The sequence below is a fragment of the Electrophorus electricus genome, chromosome 17 (assembly GCF_013358815.1).
Source record: "Electrophorus electricus isolate fEleEle1 chromosome 17, fEleEle1.pri, whole genome shotgun sequence".
Lineage (NCBI taxonomy): Eukaryota > Metazoa > Chordata > Actinopteri > Gymnotiformes > Gymnotidae > Electrophorus > Electrophorus electricus.
Genome location: NC_049551.1, coordinates 752,396 through 761,215, shown reverse-complemented (window position 1 = coordinate 761,215; position 8,820 = coordinate 752,396). Strand labels below are relative to the sequence as shown.

Sequence of the window (8,820 nt, the reverse complement as noted above, 5' to 3'; positions counted from 1 at the left end):
GTTTATGGTACAGACACATGCAGCTTCCTTAATAATCATACATTGATCCATTTACTGGTGTATGAATCCTACCATAAACCACTTCAGACCTATGGATGAATGGAAGCTTTCCAGAATCTTCAAAACCTGTGGTTATGGCACATGTAGGTTTCATGTGTCAACACTGTGCACACCAGTATGGCAAACTTCATTTAGGAACTTCAGAAAGTTCCAGTTCACCCATTAACACATGGGCACAGTGCTCTTTAAGTTGTGCCTTATTTCTTTCTCATAGGAAGCAGTGTTATCTTGTAGCTTCTTAGGTTCCAAAACCACATGACCAAGATCAGGAAGAGCAGAGTTTTCATGGCATCAATGCGACGAGGTCTCTGAAGCCATGCAGAGACATACGCATGATGAAATGCATTTGTGGACTGGATCCTTTTGCATCTCCAGGTCAGGTTATCCTACAGAGAATAAGAAAGGTTAATGACTGTCTTAATGTGACAGTAATTATTATTAGACCCAGAAGCTCTTAGTTGTGTCATGCTCATATACGTATAATTACATAAAAATTAAAATTCCCTGTGTAAAAATATTTTAACCAGAATGTTGGATTCTAGACTTGTGTTTTTACATGTTTTCTCCTGGAGACACTTTACACATTTTTTAATCACCAAGTTCGTTCAGTGGAGAGCAGCGGTCACACTCCTGGTCAAACCAATTTGAAAGACGATTAAAGAAAATAACCTTTATCAGTGTGAATCTCCCTTGTGCTCTGCCAAAGTTTAATTATCCATTAGCAGGTGTGATCAGCGCCGTTTGCCCCCCCGGCGTGGATCAGAGAGGCCAGGAAGCACAATTAGAGCTTCTGTCCCTTTCCAGTCTTCAGACAGCAGGGACGAAAACCCCGGACCTGCTGAACAGCTGCTGCTGAGACTTGCTTCAAATCTTTCCTCCCAGTGGTTAAGGCCAGAACTGAATACAGAGGAAGCACAACTTGGATCGTTGTGAACAGATGAACTCTGATTCACATCTCCAAATCAGGATACCTCTATAACTTTGAGACTCTCCCACTGCAGTACACTCCCATGTCTCCAAACAGGAAAGTTGCCTTGCTCTCTATAACCTTAATTTCATCCTGGGTAGCCATGCTTGTTTCAAATTACAGATGGATCGATAGCTTCCTCACAAGGATCTCACTGTCCTGAGTCTACCGGAAAGAGGTGAAGTTCGAGATGCTCCGATTTAGCCCTGCTTTTTACCCCACATGGGACAAGAGGCAGACCCAGCCTGTGCCATAATGCAGGCAGGACCGCAGCCAAACAACTCTTACCTACAGCCTAAAGGACATGTGCTGTGAAAGAGGGAGGTTGTTGCTGTGGATATTGTTACTAGGCGATATAATAATATACACATCACAATGGTCAGAAAAAAGAATAGGATAAAAGAATAAGAACACCAAAGAGAAAATTGATCATAGAATTACTGTGGAGGACAGGCAGTTAAAAACAAATCGCCAACTGGTTGCTAACCTGCATGTACTCTAGGTAGAAGACAGAGTAGAATGCCATTACCAGTCTTCCTGCTCCTGCTCCTGGAGACGTCACCTGGACCTGTTCTCATGTATGCCTGTGTTTATTTCAACACATCGAGCTGTTACAGCTGCACTGTCAGCTCGTTTTGACTTCACTCGAGTCATGCTGTTATGGAGAATAAAAATTAGCTCAACTTTCATTCACCTGTCACTCTACTTGCCACGCTCTCGCTCTCGTTTCAAAATCATCTAGAACATAATATATTTTCTGATAACTGGTTCCATTTAATAACAGCATAATAGCTAAACGCTGCTGTCTGTGCTGTCTTAGTTAGGCTCAGCCCATAGTGCTGTAACATACAGGATAAATACACCATCAAGTGATGTATAGGCCATTAATGACACCATAAAGTCAGCTCTAACATAGCTGGCCGATATATTTCAGAGTGGGAGTGATGTGTTTTCCTTTTGATCTTAGTTTACAACCATCCAAAATCACTGAAAAAACCCACTACAGTAAGCAGTGGAGGCTCAGTGAAAGTAGTGATCCATTATGGGTGCTGTCCACTACCTGCAGTGCTGAGTCACAGACACCTGCCAGGAGTCCCCATGCCTGCAGCTCCTTAGCTGGCCAGTTTGCCCTCTTTCCAACACGTGGCATCTTGTTTACCAGCCTTTCCACAGCTTGTCTTACTTCTATACGAGATTAAACCAATCAGGATCAGTGCCTTTGTGTGCAACACATTCTCTAAAACTGAGACAACATATCTGCCAATCTTACATTAAAGGATGAATATGCTCAACCACACCAATACACATGCAGTTTCCATGTTCAGCATGGCTGTCCGAATCTCGCTGAATGAGTAATGGGCTCCAACAAAAGTATGGAAACACAGTACACAATCACACCCCTTAAACAAACTCACTGACCTATTGGGATGTGCATCCTCACCCATGTTCTGCTGAACTCCACCAGGGAGGCTGACCACTTCATCACCAAATCAACTGCACATCAGTTTAGCACTCATACTTGTGTGCATGACCAATCCCCCATGCTTGGTTGGCAGTGTACCAGGGAGTAGTGCATGGTGAAGACCTGTTCCATAACTGACTACAACTGTAGATTAAAATCATTTATGGCGCACAAACCAACAATTAACTTACTCTGGCCAACGTGGTGTAAAGTACGGATGGAACACTGCCAATTCATACATTAACTCTGCAGTGACTCCCTCTAGTGGGCAAAGATCAGTGTTACATTACAGCACAGGAATAATCATTTTATTTATATTTAACAGTAGCTTTTCCATTTACAAGTTAACTTTGGTGGGGGGGACAACACTCAACACTCATCAATTATTGGTGGGGACGCACTCCCCCTCAAGAACTACACCCAAGATATTTAACCATCATTGTAAACCCAATATCATGTTTGATTATTTATGTAAAAAGGTAGAAAAACGAAGTTAATTCCACTTATCCGGTCTCTGGTGAAAGACATTTCTACCTTTCACCAATGTTCCACCAAGCCCCCCTGTACATCGATCTGTGTAAACATGATTAAATATTGTCTCCACAGTTCTTACCATTACAAAACGTTTTATTGACTAGAAACAAAGAACAAGTCCCATCATTGTATTTACAGACATGTATCTATACATTGGATATAGCAGGAAACCTGAAAATGCTGGGCTGCAGTTGGGGTTCAAAAAGACTGGATGTAAGGACAGCATGAGAGCGCCTGCAACACTGCACCCGGTATAGGCACCGAACGTCTAAACACTCGTTACTGGACTCGCTTGGTCGTCTTCCCAAGGCTGTTGGTGCGGTCGGAGCAGTTGGTTGTCACGGGCGATTTGTGCGCGCTCAGGAAGACTCCTCATCGATCTTTGGGGCCAGGTAGTATTTGATGTGACCCATGTCAGCGATCTTGTACTCCACCACTGTGAGAAGGGCAAAGCGTGAGACACCCTCGCCATAAACAACACCACCAACTGCTGGCAGGGCCACGGTTCTGCACGTGGGGGAGTCCCTTAAGCTCCTTTAACCCTTAAGCCATTTATTGTTTATTGTTAAGTGTTATTTTACTGTCAAATACTATTTTGAAGGGGGCATTTATTGTGTTCTAGTTTTAGTTTCAGTTCATATGGTGGCTAGTGTTAACCGCCTCAGCTTCTGTAACCAGCTTAACTAAAACTTTACTTTTTGTTATTTTTGAAAAAAGAAACCAGCTAAATGTCATGTTGCTTGTTACGTGCACGTCACATAAATAGCAAATCATACACTCAAGATCACTCATCCCTGAGCTGAAACACCTAAATGATGTTTGTTACCACTGAATTTCAACAGAACATTTTTAGTGTTGCTGGAAAATTTTTAATTTGCGATGTTTGCACCATTGGACAGTGACATGTAAAATGTGTGGCCGCATGGGCGTCTTACCCAGAGGGATGTCTGCAGACATGCTGAGCGTGACTGTTTTGGAGAGGGGTGTGGCCTTGGTGAAGAAGTTCAGATAGTTCAGGGCAAAGATGAGCTGCACTGGTTCATTCATCTCGATCGTGACCTGAGAACAGAAGGAGGTCAGTGGCACCGACGTCTGAGGTTCTGTACCTGAGACCCCTTGTGTCCAACAGGAGCATGGGGTTGATAAAATCTTTTAAGTCTTACAGCCTCATCTTCCTTGTCCACGTTGCTGGTCTGGGACAGTTTGACGTTGCCGGTACCCAGCTCTCCGCTGGCTGAGAACTTCACGCCGTCCTTGGCGCAGGAGATCATGACGGCGTCGCCGATCTGAGAAAGGTCACGGCAGATGCGAGCAAACTCACCTGATGGCATCTTCACCACACAACTGTACTCCTGCTCCTGGAGAAGGGAAAGGGGATCAGCAGCCTAACACACACGCACTCCCGGTTGACACCACACACACACACTCCACAGGAAGGTTAAATGAACTCACTGGGATTCCAAGCTGCTCCACGTCCAAGTCCATTAACTTCATTTCATAATCGGAGACCTTTTCCTGATCTAACACAGAACAGCGTGCACATTAAGTCTGTACGCAGCCCTCGGACAGGAGAGGTCTTGCTATTTTAATATTAACTTCACGCAGCTGCAAATCAATGGGTCAACTCACTGAGCGTCTCAAACACCAGCGCGAGGGAATCCGCGTTGTCCTCCGCACGCAGAGTAATGATGTCTTCGTTGCCGGCACACTTCAGGATCTTCGACATACTGGAAAGACAACAACGTGTCACATATGACAGGAGAGCAAAAACCACAGAGTGTGGCGATCACGCGGGGCTAGAGGAGCTGGTCTGGCATCACACCATACCGATCCGTACCTCGAGTACTTCAAACCTCAAGTACAGCTCGACTTGAAACACCGTGCTTCAGGTCTCATGGAAGAAAAGCATCGAGACCATTTTCTGTCCTGGCTCCAAGCTGTTGGAATGAACTCCCACTTGCTGTCCGGACAGCAGAGTCTCTTGCTGTCTTCAAACGCAGACTGAAGACCCATCTATTCATGGAATATTTAAATGACAAATGACCCGGCTCCTATGTTTACTGACTAAATTAGTACTTATTGTAGGGCTTTATTTATGATGTTGTTCAGCAAACTCTAGCACTTGTTTATTGCACTTAAGATGGATCTTATGTATTTTGTATTTCTAGTCATCACCACTGATCCCTGTATTCGACAGTATTTTAGTTCACTGGTATGTTTAATTCTACCCTACTGATATATTCTATGAGTAAATGACAAAGCACTTCTGTAAGTCGCTCTGGAGAAGAACGTCTGATAAATGACGTAAACGTAAAATCACGCGGCAAACCAACGCCTGGCGAGCCGAAGCTTTAGCTGCTCAAACCCGGTGAGCGGTAGCAGTTAGCTACGCAGCCGCGGTGTTCCGACACACGGCAGATAAACCACGCAGCATGTTCATATAACGAAAAGCTGTTCCTGTTAGTTCGACGCCGTCTGGTAGGAAATGTGTACGAAAGAACACTCGGCCTTGAACAAAGACAAAGCTAACTCGGCTAACGTTAGCTTAGCTGGCGAACTCGAACCAGCCCGGTTTCCTTTTCCCGCCAACCACTACACACGCGCGCAAGTGACGTCACACGCAGTTGAAAAGAGCCACTTTTTTTTTTTAGCGGTAAATAACTACTCGGATGTTCAAAACCCAAATGGTGTCAGACAAAATGAAATGCACGCAAATTAATGCTTTCAAGGTTTTCAACCGCGGACTTATTAAGTATCACCGACGTTCATAACATGAAATATCGCGACAACAGATGACGGCGCGCGAGGCTTGCACGTCCCAGACATGCATCAACATGTCTGCCGCTAAAACCCCCTGCGAACAGTAAGCGCTAAAGTCACATAAACAAAACAAAACAACAACAAAAAAACTTTTCTAACGATTAATAACGATTGTAATTTGAAGATACCACACCTGCTCAAATTGACGCCCATGGCGAGATTTCTGTCACAGCGATAGGAGTCAAAGCCGTCGCTGCGCAGCGTGAGCTGCACCAGCGACACGTGCGAGGAGTCCATGCTCTGCAGAGAGACGCCCGAGGAGCTGACGTCCCAGCACGCCTCCGTGATCAGGTCCTTCAGCGCCTCCAGCACCTTCTTCAGGATGGAGCCCTGCACCAGCCGCGCCTCAAACATGCTGCTGGATCTGGAGATGCAGCCTACGTTTCCGGAGCACAAAGCGCAGTGGGGAGCCGCGACTGTTCGATAAAGGCGACCAAAGCCGAGCAAACTCTGACACTGCCGCTCCCCGGGACAGAAGGCTCCGAAATGCTTCCGCGCGCGCTTTCGTTGTGCTTTTGATGGAAGCGCTGGTCAAGTCCGAATGCGCAACTTCCTCTTCCGTTTGGACTCCTCCTCCTCCTCCTCTTTCACCCCCAAAAATCCAACAGTGATGCCGACGAGCGGCCACAAGAGGTCGCTGTTCTCAAACGTCTAACGCATCATGAACGCAATTTTTATGCCGAAGGCGGTCAAGTCTGTGACGTGATCTTGTGAAATGTTTTTAAGATAAAGCAGCAACATTTTCAAATCACTGATATGATAATAAACAGGATGGAACCTTGAACTAGCCGTGCCTCATACACTGTGCTGTGTTTAGGAAATATTAAATAAATAACATAATACTTATTTTGTTACCAGATAGTGTAAATGGAGGATTTTGGTCAGGTGATTTCATTTCCCCACACTCTGAAAGTCAGTCCGACACATCATAGACTTTTAATCGGCATGCATTACATTTACCGTACATCTAAAAACTAGGAATAATTCCAGACTGTCTTGATCTGGAAGCCAGGGAGCGCTGTGGAGTGCTGGACTAGGAAGAGGTTGGAGGTGGGGTCAGTGGTGGAGGAGGTAGCTCCAGCTCCGTCTCTAGCACGGGCTTCCTGAGCCAGGCGGAATTTCCCACTGGAGGTTAACGGGTTGGCAGGGGAGGGGGTTCTGGAGCTGAAACCTGGCTGATGTCCCTGGAAGGGGCCTCTCCAGAATCTCTGGGGGAAACACTTCCTCTATCCTCATGTATTACACAAGTAATGTCTCACTGAAAACAAATACGATCTAGTGTTTTTTAAAAGCACAGTAGCTTTTCAACTCAGAAAAGTGTAGTACATGTAGCGCATGGATAGGACATATTAAGAAACATTACAAACTCAAAAGTCCCTCAAGACCTGTAAGTGCAGTGTGAAATAATGACACAGTTCCCTCTACAATCTGTGGCCAGATTAAACATGCATTAGTTTCTAATTTCTAAAGTAGTTTAATCCCCAAAACACTGCGTTCAAAAGTCTTTGAATTGTTGAAACAAATGTGACTTTCTTTGCCTGCATTAGTGAAGCCAACAAGTGTTTGTTTAACGGAACTTAGCGATTGGAGCAGGATATACTGGACTGGAGCGAGACAATGCTGGGGGGTGATGCAGGCCACGTTGTTGATGGCGTAACCTTTAGTGCCACAGGAAATAAAACATCCAACAATAGAAACTAAAGTCTGCATGGAATGAGAAGAGATTCAGGAGAAGCAATGTGGAGTTAGAACTGTAGGACTAGGTTAGGGTTCATCCTGTCCTGTATACTTTACTAGGATTAGGGTTCATTCTATCCTCTGTACTTTACTAGGGATAGGGTTCATCCTGTCCTGTATACTTTACTAGGGTTAGGGTTCATCCTGTCCTCTGTACTTTACTAGGATTAGGGTTCATCCTGTCCTCTGTACTTTACTAGGATTAGGGTTAGGGTTCATCCTGTTCTGTATACTTTACTAGGATTAGGGTTCATCCTGTCCTCTGTACTTTACTAGGGTTAGGGTTCATCCTGTCCTGTATACTTTACTAGGATTAGGGTTCATCCTGTCCTCTGTACTTTACTAGGGTTAGGGTTCATCCTGTCCTGTATACTTTACTAGGATTAGGGTTCATCCTGTCCTCTGTACTTTACTAGGGTTAGGGTTCATCCTGTCCTGTATACTTTACTAGGGTTAGGGTTCACCCTGTCCTCTGTACTTTACTAGGGTTAGGGTTCATCCTGTCCTCTGTACTTTACTAGGGTTAGGGTTTATCCTGTCCTGTATACTTTACTAGGGTTAGGGTTCATCCTGTCCTATATACTTTACTAGGATTAGGGTTCATCCTGTCCTCTGTACTTTACTAGGGTTAGGGTTCATTCTGTCCTGTATACTTTACTAGGGTTAGGGTTCATCCTGTCCTCTGTACTTTACTAGGATTAGAGTTCATCCTGTCCTCTGTACTTTACTAGGATTAGGGTTCATCCTGTCCTCTGTACTTTACTAGAATTAGGGTTTATCCTGTCCTGTATACTTTACTAGGGTTAGGGTTCATCCTGTCCTCTGTACTTTACTAGGGTTAGGGTTCATCCTGTCCTCTGTACTTTACTAGGGTTAGGGTTCATCCTGTCCTCTGTACTCTACTAGGATTAGAGTTCATCCTGTCCTCTGTACTTTACTAGGATTAGAGTTCATCCTGTCCTCTGTACTTTACTAGGATTAGGGTTCATTCTGTCCTGTATACTTTACTAGGGTTAGGGTTCATCCTGTCCTGTATACTTTACTAGGGTTAGGGTTCATCCTGTCCTGTATACTTTACTAGGGTTAGGGTTCATCCTGTCCTCTGTACTTTACTAGGGTTAGGGTTCATCCTGTCCTGTATACTTTACTAGGATTAGGGTTCATCCTGTCCTCTGTACTTTACTAGGGTTAGGGTTCATCCTGTCCTGTATACTTTACTAGGGTTAGGGTTCATCCTGTC

At 44.8% G+C, this 8,820-nt stretch overlaps 1 protein-coding gene across 1 annotated transcript; it reads right to left on the bottom strand.

Moving 5' to 3' along the window:
- Positions 1–2,955: 2,955 nt before the first annotated feature.
- Positions 2,956–6,391, bottom strand: pcna (proliferating cell nuclear antigen). The gene is made up of 6 exons (XM_027018268.2): positions 5,977–6,391; positions 4,653–4,750; positions 4,476–4,543; positions 4,187–4,381; positions 3,959–4,082; positions 2,956–3,459 (listed from the first exon to the last, which is right to left on the bottom strand). The coding sequence occupies exons 1-6, from the start codon at positions 6,195–6,197 to the stop codon at positions 3,383–3,385; spliced, it is 783 nt and encodes a 260-aa protein (XP_026874069.1). The 5' UTR covers positions 6,198–6,391; the 3' UTR covers positions 2,956–3,382.
- Positions 6,392–8,820: the final 2,429 nt, after the last annotated feature.

Coding starts and splice junctions, on each gene's coding strand:
- pcna (XM_027018268.2), bottom strand. CDS start 6,197: ATGTTTGAGGCGCGGCTGGTGCAGGGCTCCATCCTGAAGAAGGTGCTG. Junction 4,544..4,652: donor GCTGGTGTTTGAGACGCTCA/GTGAGTTGACCC, acceptor GTTCTGTGTTAG/ATCAGGAAAAGGTCTCCGAT. Junction 3,460..3,958: donor GTCTGCAGACATCCCTCTGG/GTAAGACGCCCA, acceptor CCCTTCTCACAG/TGGTGGAGTACAAGATCGCT.